Source organism: Neofelis nebulosa, chromosome 7, assembly GCF_028018385.1.
Source record: "Neofelis nebulosa isolate mNeoNeb1 chromosome 7, mNeoNeb1.pri, whole genome shotgun sequence".
Taxonomy (NCBI): domain Eukaryota; kingdom Metazoa; phylum Chordata; class Mammalia; order Carnivora; family Felidae; genus Neofelis; species Neofelis nebulosa.
In genome coordinates, this window is record NC_080788.1 from 72,086,944 (window position 1) to 72,109,813 (window position 22,870).

Sequence of the window (22,870 nt, forward strand, 5' to 3'; positions counted from 1 at the left end):
CTAAGATACAAATTAATGTTCTAGTTTTGAAGCCAGGTGGACATTTTCAGATATTCTAATCACTCTTTAAACTGTACATACATGTTTTGCATATTCACTTGTCCATGTATTTCATCATAGAATCTTTTCTGCTTCACTCTACCAATTACTGGCCATTTTTCTACTGCCTGGCCCTACACAAAGTATGTCAAACCATACTCAGGACTTGAGTAAAAGGAAAATGGTTACCTGGTCTCATCTGTCTACTGACTCTAATGCACACACATTGCACCAGCCCCACTTTCTCCCCAGTTGCCCTCAACCACTTCTCAAGATATTTTACACCCTTTCAAGTTCCTGATTGCTCTTCCATGACTATAGGTCTCAAAATCAACACCCAGAACTGAACACAAAGCTCCACATGTGGTCTGACAGACACTGTAACAAGACCTCTTCTCCTTGGCTGCTACAGATTCATTGGTACAGCCAAAAAAGTGTTTTTGCAACCGTATCATATTGATTACTCATACTAACTTTATCTACTAAAATTCTCAGCAATTTTGGAGCAGCTGGGTGGTTCAGTCCACTAGGTGTTCGGCTCTTGATTTTGGCTGAGGTCATAATCTCACAGTTCGTGGGTTTGAGACCCATGTTGGGTTTCATGCTGACAGCACAAAACCTGCTTGGGATTCTCCCTCTGTCTCTCTCTCTCTCTCTGCCCCTCCCCGACTCCCCCTCAGCCCACCCCCACCACTACTCGTACACGCACAGACATGCGCTCTCTCAAACAAAAATATACTTTAAAAAAATTCTCGATAATTTTTCATACATAATGCTAAAGATACACCTGGAAAGTTGGCCTCTTCAGACCAAAAGAATGGACTTCAAACTTTTATCCTAGATTCAGCCCTTATAACATTCTTAGATAGATAGATGCTGATTTTATTACCCATTCTCTGAGGATTCCTCTATGCTTTAGATTCTTCATAGAATGAATAAGCCACCAATGATATTCAAGTCACTGATGAAGTTCAAAAGGACCGGACAAGTACAAAGACCTGAGCCAGATCACCAGAAGTCTTCCAAATTTATCTGTATCCATTAATGTACTCTCTGGTTACAGCCATCAGTTAGCTACTAATCCTCCTTCACATTTTCCCATTTTTCCTCAAGGGTATTAAGAGAAACTATTACAAAATGTATCACTAGAATCTAAAGAAACTGAGTATCTGGCACTCTCTGGTCTTTCAGCCTAATAACACTATTCGAATAATATTGCTGCCATCTTGCACCACGAGGGCCACCCCCAAGGATGACAGAATGGGAAAATGGTTGGAAGCTGCTTCCCAGTGACTTTTTGTGGAGTTGCCATTCCTGCCTTGGGATACCTGTTGCCAGAAATCTTTTAACTGGAAGAGAAATAAACTATTTAGTGTAAAGAAAAAAAAGGTGGAGGGGAGAGGATTACAACAATGGATTGAAGTGATCCTAAAACCAAAATCTAAGCTTGAAGAGAATGAAGCCAAACTATACAGTATTTTTTCTCCAAACAAATTTAATTCTGTTCCAGCCCCAAAGAAGGGGAAGGACCTAACGTTTAAAAATAAAATAAAAGTTGCAAAAAAAACAAGCCATTAAAAAACCAAGCCCCCTCCCTTAGCAATAAATACTGCAATGATATATACACATGAGGCTCAGGAAGGAGGCAAGAACGAAAGCCGTGGGGACTCTGTCCCACGGCAAGATGCCAACACTTCTACCAATTCCATGCTCTTTGCCTAAAACACAGAAGAGCGATGAAAGAGGCAGGACAGATTACACCAGGGAAGTGTGTGGCCACAGAGAACCTGAACATGTGAACAGGAGAGAAAGACGAGACACAAAGTGTCCTACAGGGCAGGGGAAGGACATCCCCCCTTCCTGGCTGAGTCACTGGGTGGAGCTGGCCCAGCTGCTGAGGGTCTTGAGCTTATCCTCTCGCCTCCGCTCCTTCTTCAGCATGCAAGTCAAGGACGGTCATTCGCACTGTGGCCGTGATGCCACTGTGGCAGCGGCCTGACTGCTGGAGCCCTGGGGCTTCCCATTCACCACCAGCAGGAGGGGTGTCTCCACACGAATACTGCAAAAGGAATAGTCCTAGAAAAGACAGACAGACAGAGGTTCATTACAGATCCTAAGGTGGAAGCACAGGGATACACATCTGTGACTTTCTCCCTCTTCCTATCCCCTCAGTATATACGCTCCTTCCCTTCGTCTCACGTCAAATAAATAAAGCTGAGTTTATTTTTATATATCCCCTAACAAAGGGGATATAATTTTCCCCAAGTTTTCAATCTTCAGAAGGACAGTCTGGGTAGGTAAGATGCCAGTAGTTTCACCACAAGAATGGAGCAAATCTCTGAAAAATGACAGGTGCCACTGCTGCCTAACTAGAGGGTACCACCAGCCTTCACAGAATCTGCCCGTCCCAGTGTCTTTTGACAATGAAAACCAGACGCACACGGCCACCGGCGAGAAGCCTGAGAAACTCTTAGTCCCAGAGTTTGTAAGGCCCTAAATTAACTTGCCAAAGATAAATTCAAGTTAATTCTCCCTTCTTCCTCCCTATCAGGGGGAAGAAACAGAATGTGTTGTTTAGACATTCCAATAATAACAGAAAAGACAGCCCACTTTACCAGTTCAAATGTACTTTAGACCATAAAACATGTTGTTAAAACATCTTCATCCAAAAACTATTGTCCCACTGGGAGTTGTGAAGGAGGCACTTTTAAGTCAAAGTGAAGACGTGAATTAAACAGTTCTCATAAGTCAATTTTTTAAATATCCTAACAGGAATATGGGCAATGACAAAAAAAATGGCAATTTATAAAAGGAATATAAACAGCCAATAAACGTGATAAAATGTCCAACCTCACCAATAATCAAGAAACCAAAGCGAAACAATACTGATGCTGTATTTTTTCATGTAAAATCAGCATTTAATTTTTCAAAGGTTTCTACCCAGACTTGAAAAGAAAACTACAAAGAAGCAATTACATCTGCTGTTGGTATTAACTAGTCCAACATTCCAAAAAATAACTTGACAATATGAATCAAAAGTCTTAGAATTCTGCATACCTTCTGGAACCAGAATTCTACCTTAGAAATTCACTTAAGTAAATAATCATGGATATAGGCAGATATAAAATTTTTTTACTACAGTGCCTTTATAATTGGGAAAAATTAAAAATAATCTAGATCTGAGAGAAGTAAATTTTTTCTGTAGAGGGCCAAATAATAATTAATTTAGGCTTTGTGGGTCATATGGTCTCTGTCACAGAAGAAGTATTCAACTCTGACCCCATAGTGCAAAAAGCAAACACAGACAAGAGTAAACAAATAAGTGTGGCTCTGTTCCCAAACAAATTAACTTTTTGGACACTGAAATTTGAATTCCCTATAATTTTCATGTATCACCAGTTATTATTCTTCTTTCAATTTTTTCATTTAAAAACATAGAAACTGGGGAGCCTGGGTGCGTCAGTTAGTTAAGCATCTGACTTTGGCTCAGGTCATGATCTTGCAGTTCATGAGTTCAAGACCCACATCGGGCTCTGTGCTGACAGCTCAGAACCTGGAGCGTGCTTCAGATTTCTGTCTCCCTCTCTCTCTGCCCCTCCCCTGCTTGTGCTCTGTCTCTCACTCTCTCAAAAATAAATAAACATTAAAAAAAAAACAGATAGGGGCGCCTGGGTGGCGCAGTCGGTTAAGCGTCCGACTTCAGCCAGGTCACGATCTCGCGGTCCGTGAGTTCGAGCCCCGCGTCAGGCTCTGGGCTGATGGCTCGGAGCCTGGAGCCTGTTTCCGATTCTGTGTCTCCCTCTCTCTGCACCTCCCCCGTTCATGCTCTGTCTCTCTCTGTCCCAAAAATAAATAAAAAACGTTGAAAAAAAATTAAAAAAAAAAAACAAAAAAACAGATAAATAAAAATGTAGAAACTATTCTTATATCACAGACTATACAAAACAGTCAGGGAGTCAGATTTGATCAATAGGCAAGTTTGCCAACCCCTGATCTAAATGGTGAAAAAGTGGTAAAACTGCTACTCTTAGAAGATTTCTGTGTTTATTACATGAGCCAGTATAGGCAATAAACCTCTTAACCCAGCACCTAGCAGTCAGTTAAGGTGTTAAGGAAATGTTAACTGTCATCATCATCTTCATCACCACCTTTGTGTGTCAATTCAAAACAATGCTGTTAGAATATGTTAAACTGCAGGAAATGTTCACAAACATTGCATATAATATTCCACTCATTAAAAATATACATATGAGGGGCACCTGGGTGGCGCAGTCGGTTAAGCGTCCGACTTCAGCCAGGTCACAATCTCGCGGTCCGTGAGTTCGAGCCCCGCGTCAGGCTCTGGGCTGATGGCTCAGAGCCTGGAGCCTGTTTCCGCGTCTGTGTCTCCCTCTCTCTCTGCCCCTCCCCCGTTCATGCTCTGTCTCTCTCTGTCCCAAAAATAAATAAAAAACGTTGAAAAAAAAAATTTTTTTTAAAAATAAAAAAATATATATATATATACATATGAATGTATATATATACGCATACATATATGTATATACTATAAATAATATATATAAATATATAAATATATAATTATAAATATATGTTTATAAATGTATATATGTATATATACATATTTATGAAAAAAGACTAGGTATATATAAGAAACTAATATCTGAGTGATAATATTTCAGTCCATTTTTAAAAAAATTTTTTATAGAAATAATTGACATCTAACATGTATAAGTTTAAGGTGTAAACATGTTTATTTAATACATTTATATATTGGAATATGACCACCATGGTGTTAGGTAACACCCCATCATGTCATACAGTTACCACTGCTTTTTTGTTGTGGGAACAATTAAGATTTGGTCTCTTAGCAACTTTGAAGTATATAATACCATATACTGTTGTCTGTAATCACTGTGCTGTGCATTAGCTCTCCAGGATTTATTTACCTACTAGTTCCAAGTCTGCACCCTTAAACAACATCACCCCAATTTGCCCACCACAACCCCAGCCACTGGTAACAACTATTCTATTGTTTTCATGAGTTCAGCTTTTTTAGATTCCATATATAAGTGTTATCATACAGTATTTTTCTCTGTCCAGTCCATTTTTTTAATTCTTGTTTACCAATAGGTTCCCTTTTTAGTAAAAAAAGTATATACATCATATATGGAAATATGTGTGTATATCACATACACACACACACACACATATATATGTATATGCACACACACATATATATATATATATATACATATATATATATATATGCATTACCTTACACATTTATTAAAAGAGATAAACTTGGTCCCACTTTCAGAGCCTATAAGCTGGGAAAAAATCCTGGCCATCACTCACTTTTCCTTTGTGCTGAATTCGGTGAAGCCGAAGATTGGGCTCAGGAATGGCTACGGAGTCCCCAATGAGCACTCCCCAACTCTGTACCATATTATACACCATCACTGCACAGCAAGGTCCATCTGAATCTACCAGGCCAAATGTACTGCCAGGTTAAGACAGGTTAAGGGAAGGGTGGGGAGGAAAGCAGGCAGGAAAGAAGAGCAAAAACAGTGGTTTTAGAATACCAGCAAAATTAACAAATGCTTTCTCAGTTACTTAGAAAACTTAAGACAGGTACCATCATCTACCATCTGAGTCCTCATTTGTCTTACACATGTAATATCTTTAAAGCATATGCACAGGACTCATCAGTCTGTCACTTGACCAAGAACTTGAGACATCTGCACACTGAGACCATTCAACAAATAATAATGAACCAGCTCAAAATGTTACAGCTGTGACATTATTCCTGGTCTATCAATTTAACCATCACAACCTTCCAACTCTCTAACCACCATCACTGTCAATTTAATTCAGTCCCACAAACTTTCCCTGAATGCCTCTTATGCGTCAAGCTTTGTGCTTAGCAATAAGACACTGATCCAGCTATGAGTGAGTTTACAGTCAAGCAGGAGTCAGACAGTTAAACCATCACTTACGGGACAAATGTGACAGGTGCCAGAATAGTTTTTCCCTTGTGATGAGTTCAGTGAGGCCAAAGATTGGACAGTGGGAACCCAGAGGAGAAATGTTCAAAACTAGAAGGCAGGGAAGATTTCCTTGAGGAGGAGACCCTCAAACTGAATTGTAAAGGATGAAAAATTATCTGGGTTAAAAAAGGAAAACTACTCCTCAGTAGAAATAAAGAACCTCTGAGGGAATGAGAACAGGGACTGACTGGGAGGGAACATGAGAAAACTTTCCGAGGTGTTGGTAATTACTGTTCTCTATCTTGACAGGTGTTTGGGTTACACAGCTGTACGTGTTAGTCAAAACTCAGCAAATGTACACTAAGATTTGTATACTTCACTCTACGTAAATTTTTACATAAAAAGAAGAAAACTGTAAAAAACAAAACAAAACACCAAACTCTAGTTAATGACTATACGCTGGAGTATTCAGAGGAAAGTATATATATCTCTACAATTTACTCTGAAATGTACCAAAATAAGATGGATCAATGGATAAATAAACAGATAGATAGACATGTGATACACCAAGTATAGTAAAATAGTAGAAGAATACAGGTGGTTGGGTACACAGATACTCACTGTAAAATTCTTTCAATTTTGCTGTGTTTGAAAATTTTTATAATAAATGTTGGGGGGAAAATGTTATCTATATCAAGAAGCAGTAAAAGGATTACCCAGACAGACACAGGAACAGTGTGTAAAGGCACAGAGGCATAAAAATAGCTGTTCTGAAACCCACAAAATAATCCCATGATAGTAACAAAAGGCACAAGTGGGACAGTGACAGACAAGGAGTAAATTATGAAGGGTTTTTGCATGCTAAGCCAATCTAAGGAGTTCAAACTTTATCCTAAAAGTACCACAGCAGCAGTAAGGGATTTTAGATAAGAAATGGTGATGGTCGGTTTTGCATCTGGGAAATATTTCTCTGCACTGTGGAACACTGGAGGAAAACAAGGAGTCAGAAGATGCGTCTGGAGAAGCAATAAGGAGCTATATTAAGTCAGTAGAGATAGAAAGGTAGGGACCAAAAAACCCAAAACAAATGTATGGACGTGGTGAGCACCACAATGCAGGAGAATGGAGAATTCTAGAACAACTTCTAGAAGTCTTAAGAGACTGAGCAGAAGTGGTACCACCGATTGACAAGGAATGCAGGGAGGAGAAACAGTTTAGAGAGAAAGAGGAAGTGAGTAATTTTGAACCTACTGAGTTAGAGATTTCTGATTGGAGCCCAGAGGCAGTTGGATATACGAATCCAAAACTTGGAAATGAGGCCTGGGCTGGAGATCCACCTGTGAGTATGGTGAAGGCAGCCAAAGCCTTGGGCTTATATGACATCACCAAAAGAGATGATCTATAAATGAGATGGTGAAGAACTGGTACACAAGCCATCACTTGACACATCTGAATTCATAGCCACCCTGCAATCAAGCCCAACATTCTCCTGGTGAATCCAATCAAAGCCTCAGAATCCTTCTACACAGTAACTTGGGCAGCTGCCGCCAAGTGATAAAAGTTAGCACCTATTTGCCATCCTGGTAAAGAGAGAAAAGAGAGTCCTCCTGGAACTTAACATTTAGAAGTTAAGAAAAAGAGAAGCCAAGGAGTGACAAAATATTTGTTCTCAAGGCCCCCTAAAATCCACCTTTGTCTGAATTTCCTTCTCATTCCTCTTAGCTCTAGGGTCTGCTCTAGTTAACAAAACTTTTCTCATCCATCTTCTTGCTCTTCAACCCATAGGTCTCTAGAAAACACCATGGAGAAAACTCGGGCATATTATGGGAAGTGTTTCAGTTTGGATGAAGCAGAAGGGATATGAAAGGGAATAAACAGTGAGAGATAAGACAGTGTTGTGGAACCACATAGTGGAAGCCACTGGACCAGACACTGGCGAGGCTAGAAAAAAACAAATCCAGTAGAAAACAGAAAAAGGAAACCAGTCGACAAGGGATTAGGAAGTGAGTGAAGGACCAAGGACTGATGGCACAGACTAAACCCTAATTTTTCAAGGCTTAAAAATCTTCTAAGTAAGGGGTGCCTGGATGGCTCAGTCAGTAGAGCATGCAACTCATGATCTCAGGGTTATGAGTTCGAGCCCTGTGCTGTGTGCAGAGAGAACTTAAAAAAATTAAACCTTAAAGAACATTTTTTTTCTAGGTGAATGTTCTTACCTCATATCCTCTACTAGACTGTAAGCACCTTCACTTGGATCCTTTACATTTCACTCCCTACCACACGTATACCAGATGCTCAATAAATATTTGTTAAATAATATCTGACACAATATCCCCATCAGGCCTTAAATTCTAACTCAAAGCTAACCTTTCGGAACTGCCTAGTCATACCTAAGTCCAAACAGGACTGAAAATTTTTCCTCCTTTAACTTCTATGATCATGAAAACACAAAGAGGCAGGAGAATTTCAAGGTTTCCTCTGTCTTCTAAAAAACACAGCAGTTCAATTTCAGCTATGGATGTAGGAATCCACAGAGCACCAAGCTCAGAGAAAAAAATTGGTGATGACAGAATCTACAGAGAGACTGTTAGATATCACCTCGACTATACCTGCTCATGAGACAGTCACAGAGGGAAGCAGAACTCACTAATCTGTGACCACAAACAATGTCCTCAAATGTCAAAGAAAGGCCAAGTGAGACCAATTCAAAAGAATGAAAAAGAGGAAAGGGAAAACAAACTCACAAGGGGACTTTCTCCTCTGTGGTGAGACTGAATACCACCTTTCCTAGGACCACAGCACCACTGTTCACACCGGGTTGTAGTGCACTCAGGGGCTTGAGCTCCAGGGTCAACTTCTGCCCAGAGGCTGACTGGTAGCGCCCATCACCACAAGGGCCTAGATGGGCTGGGCGCAAGCTTCCCAGCATGCTCTGCAACTTTTTGGTCTTCACCTTTCCCTGCAAAAAAAAAAAAAAAAAAAAAATCAAAAAGAATGAAATCTTGCCATTTGCAACAACATAGATGGAACTAGAATATATTACACTAAGCAGAATTAGTCCATCAGAGAAAGACCATATGATTTCACTGATAGATGGATTTTAAGAAACAAAACAGATGAACATAGGGGAAGGGAACCAAGAATAAGAAAAACAGGGAGACAAACCATAAGAGACTCTTAAATACAGAGAACAAACTGAAGGTTGATGGCAGGGAGGTGGGTGATGGGCTAAGTAGGTGATGGGCATCAAGGAGGGCACTTGTTAGGATGAGCACTGGTTGTTATATGTAAGTGATGAAGCACTAAATCCTATTCCTAAAATCATTATTACACTATATGTTAACTAACTTGGGCTTAAATTAAAAAAAAAAAAAAAAAAAAAAGGATGGGGCACCTGGGTGGCTCAGTCAGTTAAGCATCCACTTCGGCTCAGGTCAGGATCCCACAGGTTTGTGGGTGCAAGCCCCAAGTCAGCTGCGCTGACAGCTTAAAGCCTGGAACCTGCTTCAGATTCTGTGTCTCCCTCTCTCTCTCCGCCTCTCCCCTGTTCACACTCTGTCTCTGTCTCTCTCCCTCAAAAATAAATACTTAAAAAAATATTTTTTTAGAAACCTAAAAAAAATGTTTTTTAATTTACAAAAAAGGAAAAAAAGATAAGAAGCTGGAAGCTAGTCTGCTCTCTTTGCAAACCTATTCCTACTCCCACCTACCCACTTCTACAGGTAGCGTCACTACTACTGAAGCCTAGTCTTTTCTTATTTTATTTGATCCACAGGGTCAGGAGGATAAAAGTACGATTTGGCCTTTTGACAACTTTACCTTGCTCTCAAGGAGACTGGTTAATCTATTCAGGAATTCCAGAAGTTGTTGCTCTCGTTGCCGGGGCTCTGGCCATGCAGGGTCCAGTGCTGCAGCCCGAGAGAAGCCCTCCAGGGCCTCCCCATAATTCTCTTCGTATTTATGTAACTGCACAAGAAGTAACCAAAAACCTCCCAATTATATGTATATTTAACACAAACTACACCGAGGGGAGTAATGGCACAATGCACTAGCAATCTACGGAAATAAACTGTTTCCTGGGCGCCTGGGTGGCTCAGTTGATTAAGCATCCAAATTTGGCTCAGGTCATGATCTCACAGTTCATGGGTTTGAGCCCCACATCGGGCTCTGTGCTGTCAGTGCAGAGCCTGCTTTGGATCCTTTGTCTCCCTCTCTCACTCTCTGCCCCTCCCTGGCTCTCACTCTCTCAAAAATAAATAGACAGGACAGGACAGGACAGGACAGGACAGGAAAGGAAAGGAAAGGAAAGGAAAGGAAAGGAAAGGAAAGGAAAGGAAAGGAAGAAAAAAAGAAAGAAAGAAAGAAAGAAAGAAAGAAAGAAAGAAAGAAAGAAAGAAAGAAAGAAAGAAAGAAAGAAAGAAAGAGAAAGGAAGGAAGGAAGGAAGGAAGGAAGGAAGGAAGGAAGGAAGGAAGGAAGGAAGTTAGGAAGGAAGAGGGGCGCCTAGGTTGCGCAGTCGGTTAAGCCTCCGACTTCAGCCAGGTCACGATCTCGCGATCCGTGAGTTCGAGCCCCGCGTCAGGCTCTGGGCTGATGGCTCGGAGCCTGGAGCCTGTTTCCGATTCTGTGTCTCCCTCTCTCTCTGCCCCTCCCCCGTTCATGCTGTGTCTCTCTCTGTCCCAAAAATAAATAAAAACAAATAAAAAAAAGAAATAAAGAAAGAAAGAAAGGAAGGAAGGAAGGGAGAGAGAGAGAGAGAGAGAGAGAGAGAGAGAGAGAAAGAAAGAAAGAAAGAAAGAAAGAAAGAAAGAAAGAAAGAAAGAGAAAGAAGGAAGGAAGGAAGGAAGGAAGGAAGGAAGGAAGGAAGGAAGGAAGGAAGGAAGGAAGGAAGGGAAAGAAAGAAAGAAAGAAAGAAAGAAAGAAAGAAAGAAAGAAAGAAAGAAAGAAAGAAAGAAAGAAAGAAAGAAAGAAAGAAAGAAAGAAACTGTTTCCCTTCTGCCAGTTGTTCTCCTGCTCTACAATGAATAATCTGAATAAACAGCAATGCTTTACGTCCTTTATCCTGGCTAAGGTGATCACGAACCCCAAAGATGGCATCCCTTCAAAGAAGCAAACTTCCAAATTCTAAAACAGCTAAGCTGCAGATAGTGGGTCATTCTATTTGTATACTTATAATGAACATTTCAGAAAAGTCTTCTAAACTGTCCTCCCATCCTCTATGTACCCCTCCCACCGCCTCGGACCCTTCTCCTTTCCCACCAGACACTCCATCAGACACTGAAGTCAAACTGAGCCAGCTCTTCCTGGAAACAATTTGGCTCTCTTCTCAAAGTTTGTACTCAACCTGTCCCTGTGAATATCCAGTTATCCTCCCAGGCTAAGACCCAGATGTCACTGTTTTGACTCAGGTGATCACTACCCCACTCGTCTTACCGTTGCCCTGTTCAGATGAAGATCAGGATTGCTGCAAGCCATCCTGTCAACTTTCTCCTACAGTGAGAAAGAAAGACAATCAGTGGATCCTATCTCACTCTTAAGGATGGTCAACATGCCCTAGACCTCTTCCTTGTCAAAATGTTACCTACACCCACCTTTTTATAGAGTAACTGCTTGAGTGGTATATTACTCAGTCCCTGACACCTCAATGATGTAATGGTTTTTATGTGTACATGAAATATTAAAATATGATTATAATTTATCCATGCAATAGTATACAGATAAAATAAATGTGTAAAAGCATTCTGATAAAAAAATTTTTAATAGTGAGATAATGGTATAAATGAGGAAAGCCTAGAAAAGAAATTTCACTTATTTAAAGCATTTCCTCTGCCCACAAGCCCAGCTCCAAATACTGGCAGAATCATGTTTCTACATTCAAGCCCCCTTAAAGCATCCAATGAAAGTCAAATTCTGGGGGCGCCTGGGTAGCTCAGTCGGTTGGGCATCCAACTTCAGCTCAGGTCTTAATCTCACAATTCGAGCCCCTGCACTGGGCTATCTGCTGTCACCACAGAGCTGGTTTTGGATCTTCTGACCCCTCTCTTTGCCCCTCCCCTGCTCACACACTCACTCACTCTCTCTCTCTTTCAAAAATAAACATTTTTTTAAAAATTATTAAGAAAAAAAAAGAAAGTCAAATTCTGATTCTCTAATTTAAATAGATGGCCAGAAATTATGGAAAGAGCCCAAATGTCCAAATGATTAAGAAGATGTGGTGTATATATACATAATGGGATACTACTCAGTGATCAAAAAGAATGAAATCTTGCCATTTGCAACAATGTGGATAGAACTAGAGTGTATTATGCTAAGTGAAATAAGTCAAAGAAAGATCTCATATGATTTCACTCATATGTGGAATTTAAGAAACAAAACAGATGAACATAGGGGAAGGGAACCAAAAACAAGATAAAAATAGAGAGGGAGGCAAACCATAAGAGACCTTTAAATACAGAGAACAAACTTAGGGTTGCTGTAAGGGAGGTGAGTATAGGGATGGGCTAAATGGGTGATGGGCATTAAGGAGGGCACTTGTTGGGATGAGTACTGGGTGTTATATGTAAGTGAAGAATCATTGGGCTCTATTCCTGAAACCAATACTACACTGTATGTTAACTAACTTGAATTTAAAGAAATTAAAAGAAAAAAAATGATAAAAAAAAAAGAATGAATGAAGAAATGAATACATACATACATACATACATACATACGTTGATGGCCAGAAACCACATGCAAGTGTAAACAGATGTGCTGTGAAGAAACTGCTATGTTCCTGGCTATATTCGTTGTATTTTTCTAATTATGTTCATTGCCTAGCACATTACAAAAGTACAAACACATGAATTAAAATTGTTTAAATGGTTGGGTGTGCCTGGGTGGCTCAGTTGGTTAAGTGTCTGACTTCAGCTCAGGTCATGATCTTGCAGTTCGTGAGTTTAAGCCCCACATGGGCTCTGTGCTGACAGCTCGGAGCCTGGAGCCTGCTTCAGATTCTGTGTCTCCCTCTCTCTCTGCCCCTCTCCCACTCGTACTCTGTCTGTCTCTCTCAAAAATAAATAAACATTAAAAAAAAATTTTTTTTTAATTGTTTAAATGGTTGGCTCAAATATGTCTATGGTTGGGTAACAACATTAAGAGTTAAAAGCAACAATTTAGCAGAAGCCAAATATAAAATTTTTTAAAACTATACTATTATTTTTTTAAATGTAAACACTCACCAAAGTAAGAAATAAGACTAAAATATAATTCCTCTGCCTTAAAGCTCCCTGATTGAAAAAAGGCCAGTCCCTAAACTACAAACATGAATATAAGGTAGGTGCATTCTTTATTCTGCCACACAGAACAAAATAAGTAATGGTAAATTAAAAAGCAAAGGTCTATGTCAAGAGAAGCAAGAAAGCAAAAAAAAAAAAGAAAAGAAAAGTGCATAGGCGGCCTAAATCAAAAGTGGTCAGAAGGCCAATGTGAAGCATCTAATAATAAGTGGCCAGACTCTCACGCCTGAAGGAAACCCCCATGTAAGTGGCTATTGATATAAAAACAGCCTGAAAGCCTAAGCAAAGCAGGAACTCCAGTGGATTAATCCCAAGGAAATGACTGCAGAATGGGGTATATGCTGTTTTCTATTGTAGCCTGTGGGAAATCCAGAGCCACAGTATCTCATGGTTAATCTAGGGAGAGCACTTAATTTATACGTAAGTATTAGTGCTTTCATTTTTCTTTAAAAATGTACACAAATATTAATAAGCCTTACTTTATTTTTTTTTTTTTATTTAGTTTTTTTGGGGGGACAGAGAGAGACAGAGCATGAACGGGGGAGGGGCAGAGAGAGAGGGAGACACAGAATCGGAAACAGGCTCCAGGCTCCGAGCCATCAGCCCAGAGCCTGACGCGGGGCTCGAACTCACGGACCGTGAGATCGTGACCTGGCTGAAGTCGGACACTTAACCGACTGCGCCACCCAGGCGCCCCTAATAAGCCTTACTTTAAATTTTTTTAATGTTTGTTTATTTTTGAGATAGAAAGAAACAGAGTGCAAGTGGAGGAGGTGCAGAGAGAGGGAGACACAGAATCTGAAGCAGGATCCAGGCTCTGAGCTGTCGTTAGGTACAGAGCCCGACACAGGGCTCAAACCCACAAGTGGGGAGATAATGACCTGAGTCAAAGTTGGATGTTTAACCAACTGGGCCCCCCAGGCGCCCCAATAAGCATTATTTTAATATAGACTTTTTCCCCACTACAAAAGATGAACATGTTGGGATGGGCTCTGTGATTGGTTATACATGCCTACAGGAAACCTGGATAGTTCAAAGAGCTGTCTAGCAGTGAGGCACCCTTGCAGGCTGTTGCTAATACTCAAGTTATAAGAAGGTATAGGGGTGCCTGGGTGGCTCAGTCAGTTGAGTGTCTGACTCTTGATTTTGGCTCAGGTCATGATCTTCTGGTTCGTGAATTTGAGCCCCACAATGGGGGGCTCTGTGCTGATAGCATGGAGCTTTGCTTGGGATTCTCTCACTCTCCCTCTCTCTCTGCCCCTCCCCTGTTTGCTATCTCTCTCTCAAAATAAATAAAAACAAACTTAAAAAAAAATTAAGAAGAAATAAGTCACCCCTGCATACACAGCTTTGCAAAACCACACACAGTGAACGCCACTAATGACCACCCATGCTGCTTGCTAAAGAGCCACATGGAAACTGCTGTTGCTACCTCTATTCATCTGGCCGGGGTGACCATAAATACTTACTGCTTGGGCATAGGCACTGAGGGCTTGCTGGGAGATCTTAGGGTTCTGGCCAGTATTGAAGTAAAGAGAAAGATATGCATTCCCCAGAATATCTGAAAGAGAAACAAAGGGTTTCCGGCTCCTTGTGTAAGGGGCTTGGAAGTTACCACTCCATCCTGACAGACTGAAAAATCCTCAACTCTTCTTGGATCCAGAAGACAGGGAACGACACAGGGCAAACCACTGCCCCTAAAACTGGAGAGAGTCAGGCGAACACAGGGAGTGACCAGGGCAGACACTCACGAGCTGCAGGACCCGGTGCTGAGGTAGGCACACCTGAACTGTAACTGACAAAGTGCTGGAGGTTCAGCGTGGACAAGTCTGGGAGCAAGAAACTCCAGGGGTCCCTGTGGGGCAATAAACTTAGAAATTCCCCGGGCTTACACCAATGGGTTAACAAGGCTTAACGAATTACAAAGCCATAGGATGTTCACACCCAAGTTTGGGTAAACAAGATTAGATAAATAAGTATAGAGAGGGCGGGACGAAGGCCCCAATACAGAACACAGGTATATGAAATAACCAAGATTAGATATTCAGGGCAGAAGCGCCCCCCAATTTAGCACTACAGCAGAAAGCTGCTTTCACAGGAGGGAAGGATCAAGTTAGGTAAACAGGTAACTAGGGCTATAGACTGCTGCCTGCCTGTGGGTGAAGCTGCCCTGAGCGGAGCTGATTAGCAAAAGAAAAAGGTGCCTTGTTAACCCTGAGGTTACTTGCTCTGTCTCATCCCCTAGGCTACCTAAGATAAACAGAGGTAGTGCCCCCTGTTTGCTGTATACAACCTTCCACTTGGTGCCAGGATTTTGTTTTGTATTAACCCAAACCCCTAACCCCGAATATCTTCAAGACCCCCTTTCCCTCACGTCCATGAGTTAATGTTCACACACAGACTGTCTCTTTGTGCACGTCCATCACCATGTTTGTAAGCCTTCTGATCCTAATAAAAAAAAAGGGGCAAAGACCCTTATACCAGGTTGTCTTTTCCCAGACATTAGCCATCTCTCACTTTTAATCCTGCGTCCCATTTTCTCGCCAGACAAGAAAGAACTTCAGACTTAAGAGTCTATGACAGGTCCAGGTCATAAGGAGGCCCCCACAATACTGTGAGATTTACCTCCAGAAGCTTCAACCAGCCAGATTCCCACAGCAAGTATCAGAGAAAAATCCCCTCATACTTCCAGCAAGGGGAAGGAGAGAAAGAACTGTTCTGAACTACACCAGAGATCCCTGTTCTTAACAAGGTCTGCCCTTGGCAGAAACTATCTAACCAGAGCCTAACTGATCTGAGGAAGGAAAATATGCACCTGGCTCTATCCTTGTACCTAGGAGAGGCGAAACACCCACTTCCAGCCCACTCCAGCCATCCTGCCCCTCCTAAGCAGAGAAAAAACTGAGATACATAGTGATGAATCATCTCAGAGCCCAGGTTCAAGATATAACTTATTCTGGTCACCCTCAAGGGTCTATTTGAAAGGTCCCACATCTGACAAAATCCAGTGATAACACTATATTTAGTATACCCCAAATTCCACTAGGATAAAGAGGCAAACATAGACCCAAAGGAGAAACTTGAACAGACTGCACAAAAGTCCTGCCTTGCTTATGTGCAAGTAAGTGTCTTCTCTTAGATGAAACGATCCAAGAGTTCCTAGAATAGTGGCTCATTAAAATACCTTTCCGGCTTCTTCAAAACAAAGACACTTAGAACCAGACTCAACGGTTGGGCTCCAGATGATTGTGGAGTGTAGCCATACTGAGAACCACTGCTCTAGAAACTTGGAGACCTTTTTCTTTTGAGAGCACTCACACCAGGAACGGCCATCATGGACATCCATCTGCACGGCCAACTTAGCCTGTCGGACACTGTCCATTACATGACGAGAATGTTCATCTCCAGTGTCAGTCCGCAGCTGGCGAAGCACCATGGACAGGTTTTGAAGGGAGACTTTGTTCTTGCACTGCAAATGGAGAAGACACATACTCACCCTTCCTGATTCTATTTCCCCTTTCTTATGCATCTTAATCTTCTAAATCTAATTTTTCATCTTAATTCTTACTGCCGTCTATATCTTAGACCCCTATCTACAAGGATCAACTTGGTTGTTAATCTTTCTTCACCTCTCATCTATCCCTGAACCTGATCCCATCATCTTCTTCCTTTCTCAGTCCCCTGGCCCTATTTTCCTCATCCAGGTCTGCTCCGACTCTCCCTCCCCTCTGATTTCATTCTCCTAGTTCCAGTATAGTTCTATTCTGGTATTCATATCCTAGGGAAATTCATAGAACCAAAAGAATCTCATCTTTCCCATCGGTGTTTTCCAAGAGTATAACAGAAGGCTCACATGGGTGAGGGCTCCAGAGAAGCAGGTGTGGGCAGACGCAATATCCCCTTTTTTCCAGTACACCTCACCCAGCTGGTTCCAGGCTTCCACCAGCTTGGGCTCCAGCTTCACAGCCTTGGACAGAAGTTCCTCAGCCTTAGGGCTATAGTCAGGAGTCACATTCAGTGCCTTCCCAGTCAGCATCAGAACCTGGGCCTTGCCTTGGGCAGAACCTAGGTGGAAGGGGAAAAAGATAAAGGCAATTGGAAAAACTGAAGCAATCTTACAGATAAGACCAGGACACTTTCTCTCAAGAAATAACCTCAGGTCAGCCCTAGGAATGAAACAGTTCAAGAAAATCTGTATGAACAAACCAATTATTGAAAGCCTACCATATGCAGAGTACTGTATTAGGTAATGGGGTAACAAAGAAAGCATTATCCCTACCCTGGAGGGACTTATTGCCCCTCTGGTAGAGAGCCGATAGAGAGAACAAAGCATATACGTGGAAAATAAAAACAACAATGAAAAGGGGCATATGGCATATCCCAATGAATGAGCTTTAAAAAGTGAAAAGGAGAAAACTATGTAAACCAAGACAGAGAGGCAGAAACCCCTGTAGCATGTTCAAGGAAGAATTGATAGTCCAACCCAAAAGAAACAGAAAGTTCCTCTGTAAGTAAGTAGGCAGAGAGAAGAGTAGAAGAAAACAAACAAACAACAGAAATGGTCAGACAATAGAGACTTGAATACCATTTTAATTCATACCAAATTAAGGTGCTGAGACTTTAACCAGTCAGCAGCAGGAATCTTTGAATACACTTGAGCAAAGAGGCAAACAAAAGGATAAGACTAAATGCAGGAAGAAATATTTAGAAAGATAATGGCATGATCATTATATAAAAAATTTGGAAGTAGGGGCGCCTGGGTGGCGCAGTCGGTTAAGCCTCCGACTTCAGCCAGGTCACGATCTCACGGTCCGTGAGTTCGAGCCCCGCGTCAGGCTCTGGGCCGATGGCTCGGAGCCTGGAGCCTGTTTCCGATTCTGTGTCTCCCTCTCTCTCTGCCCCTCCCCCGTTCATGCTTTGTCTCTCTCTGTCCCAAAAATAAATAAAAAAACGTTGAAAAAAAAAAAAAAAAAATTAAAAAAAAAAAAAAAATTTGGAAGTAAAAAAAATTAGAAGCAGAAAGGTCAATTAAGAAGAACAGTCTCAGAAAAAAATATGTTCTTTTATTTCATGGCATTCGCTATAATCAAACTTTGGAAAACATTGTCTAGAGGACCGGTAGGCTGCCATCCTACACAGTGGCCCTTAGAAGAAATATTCTGTTGGGGCGCCTGGGTGGCTCAGTCGGTTAAGCATCCAACTTCGGCTCAGGTCATGATCTCATAGTTCATGGGTTTGAGCCCCGCGTTGGGCTCTGTGCTGACAGCTCAGAGCCTGGAGCCACTTCAGATTCTGTGTCTCCCCCTCTCTCTGCCCCTCACCTGCTTGCTCGCTTGCTCTTTCTCTCAAAAAAAAAAAAAAAAATTTGAAAACAATTTTTTTTTAAAAAGAAGAAATATTCTGCTGTACCATCCTGCCACAGCCACAAACAATATAGCAGAGTTTACAGAGAGAGAGCAAAACTCTGCCGCACGTTAGTTAGCCTCCCGCCGGGGGCTCCATGCTCTTTTGCGACTCGTACCCACTACTTCCTCCATCTGCTGCAGGGTCTTCTCCATCTCTTCCTGCACATCCTGTTGCTTCCTTCCAGCATCCTCCACACCATGTGTCTCGAAATAGCACTCTCGAAACGAATAGAGCTGATCCACCAGTTCCTAGGAAGTGTAAAAAGGGTACCATTAAGAGGAGAGAACACCATGCTCTGGTTTCTCTTCAGATCGTGTAAATCTTTCACCTTTTACTCAAGATTTCTGTGGAAAAGAGGAGCGAACGGCAGACAAGGAAATTTGAGACTGGCTGGCCATACCAGTTGGGGGCTAGAATTATTGATTCTCTATCTCACTAGGAATGACACAAGAGGCAGGCGGACAGGTCTACCAAAATGCACAGGTCATGAAGAAAAGTAGCCACTGTCCCAGGACCACTCTGGTGAAGTTCCGTGCCAGTCTGTGCACCATGATGACAGCTGTCTCTCTCCCAGCCCCAGCAGGGCTTCCAGTATGGCTAAGCACTTCATATACCATAGTCAAGAGGAGGGAAACACTTTGCAACTTGAGATAAAACAAAAAGTTAGTAAGATAATCCAATATGGGACTGGCCTCCAGAGTATAAAACTTTGAAATTTCCCCTGAAAACTGGGCTTCCTGACAAAAATAACCTGATCTCTGATTTTTCCTATGCTGGTATCTGAAAATATATGACCTTTGTGAATATGATAAACATGTGAGAGCCACTGTTTTCCACAACAAACAGACCAATTTGAGAACCTTGGTGTTTTTCCAGGATTTTGTTTCTTCAAATACTCCTATTTTTGTTTGTTTGTTTTGTTCTGTTTTGTTTTTGTCAAGTCACCTTCTGGCTCTCTTGTATTCTTCCCAAGTAAATGTTCCCTTTCCTATTTTAAATACCTCTGTCTCTGAGTCTTCCTGGGACACCAAAGCTTTTCCATTACCTGTTCTTTCCTGAAAATGAACAGCAGCAGAAATATATAACACAATTCACAACACATCTGTCACATCGTAACTACCTCCACAACTAAATCCATCTACCTATCTCCATCCCACTAGTAATATCCTGGACTAAATCAGCACCATTACTTGCCTGGACTATTGCAATAGTTTCTTACCTGATCATCTTGTTTCTATTCTCTCCTATTCTCCTCATTATAGTTGGAATGACTTTACAAATATATACATCATCTCACAAACTCTCAGTTTTCCACTGTAGAATAAAATCGAACTCCTAACCACAGCTGAGAAGACTGTACGATCTGACCTCACACTACTCACCCTGCTACAAACTTCACTTCTCACTCTCCCCTCTACAATACTCAAGCCACATTGGCTTTCATGGAGTTGTTCAGATTCAGCAAGCTCAGTCCCACCTTGGGAGCCTTATACATGTTGTTCCCCCTGCCTGGACATTCTTCCACCAGATCTCTGCATGCCTCATTCTTCATCATCATTTAGATCTCCGTTCAATATCAACTTCTCAGAGAGGCTTTCCATGACTCCCCAAACTAAAGTAACCACTTCCACTTTTGCCCACTGTTAAATCACACTCTTATTTTTCTCCATTGTACTTATCAGTTGAAATTATGTGGCCTATGTCTGTCTCCACCACTAGAATGTAAGCTCCATGATGGGAGGGTCTTAATCTCCTGTCTCCCATGTTCAGAACTATACATAAGCACTACAACAGGATTTGGGACATGATAGGCCCTCATTAAAAATGTTGACTGAGGTGCGCCTGGGTGGCTCAGTTGGTTAAGTGTCTGATTTTGGCTCAGGTCATGATCTCATGGTTCATGAGTTCAAGCCCCATATTGGATTCTCTGCTGTCAGTACAGAGCGTGCTTCGAATCCTCTGTCCCCTTCTGTCTGCCCCTCTCCCACTTGTGCTCTCTCTCAAAAATAAATAAACACTTTAAAAAAAATGTTCACTTAATGGTTTAATGAATCATCCCTGTCTCTAACCAACAGGTTATGTGCTGTACTTAATTTAAAACCCCACCCAGAGCAAAGAGAATGGACAGTATCCTCTGTAGTAGCGATATTTTTCAAATTTTATTGTGTGCACTATTTTCAGGACACAGCCCACAGATTCTAGTTTTAGAAGTTTTTGCAGAACTCAAATCACCTATTAACAAGCACTTTAGATGGCTGAAATGAAAATGGTCTATAAAACACACTTTGAAAAATATCCTTTTATTACATTCCTTTTTCCCTTTTTAGGCAGAAATCAAAATGTACCACCATTCCCATAAATAGTAACATCACTATCTTTTTCCTCTCCTCTACTCCATTCCCCCCATTCCATTCCTGCACCACTCCTGCCCACCTACCCCAAGGTACTCCCAGCATACATGCTTAGTCCACCTACGACAAATGAGCCCAGGAAAAGACAGTTCTCAGCAAAACTTACAATACAATTCCTTTTGTCCTGCAATCAGCATGGCTGCCAATTAGGAATTTTAATTAGAGAGGGTCTCATTGTCTCATTCTAGCTGTGAAAGCAAATATGCATGAGATTGTTTAGTTTTGTTTTGCTGCAGTAAACACTTTTTTAATGTTTATTTATTCATTTTGAGAGAGAGAGAGAGAGAGAGAGAGCGCGCACATGCAAGCAGGGGAGGGGCAGAGAGAGGGAGACAGAGAGAATCCCAAGCAGGATCTGTGCTGTCAGCCCAGAGCTCAACGCCGGGCTCGATCTCACCAACTGTGAGATCATGACCTGAGCCAAAATCAAGAGTCAGTCACTAAACCAACTAAGCCACTCAGGTGCCCCACTGCAGTGAACATTTTTAATAACTTTTTGTCTCATGGAAAAATCAATATATGTAAGGTGCTAAAATTCAAGTATGTACATGTAAAAAATACAAAGTAAGAAATTCCTCATAATCACCCGAACAACCTCAGGGATAACTACTGTTTAGTATACCTCTTCAGACTTTTTTCTATTTGTATGCAAATACATATATACAACGTCTCTAATATGGAGCCAGGATTGATAATCTCTGATTTCAGCGAGTCACGGCAGGGAATGAAAATAAATTAATCCAAGTCAACTGGAAGTAAAATAAAGCTCACACTCTAAAAAAATGTTATTTTAATAGGCTCAAGAAACAAATAAATGCCACCAATGTTTAAACTTTTTTGCATTACAAGACTTTAGTCAGGGTATAACCTGTCACAGGTCTAATGTTTAAATTTCAGGCTGTCTTAGAACACAAAGAACTGAGTTTCTGAGTTTTAAGGAAAATACTGGGTCATGGAAATAAGGTAAAGAGCAAGTAACCAGTTAGCTCATACCTACCAAGTACAAAAGACTAGCCCTCCTCACAACTGCAGTCAACTGTGAACTGGGTGGAGTATGGACCCTCTGCATCAGACCCCAAACTGGAATAGCAAGTGTGCAAAAGAATCAAAACCGTGCAGTCCTGAGAGGAGTAACCAGGATACAAGGGGTGCAAGCTATTACTGTGCTTGTTGCCAATTTCAAAGCAGGTAAGTAGTAAAGAAATGGCCAATTTCAAAGCAGAGAAGTAGTAAAGAAATGGCCTTTGTGGGAATGAAAACAATACATGATAATAGCTCCTGCAGATCTGCTACATACATGTGTATACTATCTGTTATGGATGAATCGGAAAAACAAAACAAAACAAAACAAAACTCCGTAAGAACGTTGAAGAATAAATTTAGAAGCGCAAGAATAAACTTAGGAGCAACAAATCCTCTTCCAAACAGGAGTGAAGTTGAGTGCACGCAGGTCAGCAGCAGAAGGTCCCAACACCCCGCTGCGCCCCTTCCGTAACAGGGGAGGCTCCCCTCTCCGCCAGCGGGCGAACCCTCAGGAGTTGTTATAGTAACCTCACTAACACATGCAGCGTCCTGCATGCGCCAAGTAATTCGCTGGTAATATATAAACTGGACTCCCCCCTTCTTCCCGAGTAACAAAAGCACATATAGATTTTAACCTATGACTCCCACCTGCAATTTCTGCAAGATTTGCTTGACTTCCTCGTCTTCATCAGCCATCATTTCCCAGCCAGTCTCGGCTTCTCCGCCCCCAAC

General features: G+C 41.5%; 1 protein-coding gene across 1 annotated transcript; it reads right to left on the reverse strand.

Annotated features, from left to right (window-relative positions):
- Positions 1 to 1,892: 1,892 nt before the first annotated feature.
- Positions 1,893 to 22,870, reverse strand: TTC5 (tetratricopeptide repeat domain 5). Its single transcript, XM_058738351.1, has 10 exons — positions 22,787 to 22,870; positions 18,820 to 18,952; positions 17,152 to 17,363; positions 16,617 to 16,767; positions 14,768 to 14,859; positions 11,458 to 11,514; positions 9,846 to 9,992; positions 8,771 to 8,985; positions 5,395 to 5,539; positions 1,893 to 2,115 (listed from the first exon to the last, which is right to left on the reverse strand). Exons 1-10 carry the CDS (start codon positions 22,835 to 22,837, stop codon positions 1,996 to 1,998), a joined length of 1,323 nt encoding a protein of 440 aa, XP_058594334.1. The 5' UTR covers positions 22,838 to 22,870; the 3' UTR covers positions 1,893 to 1,995.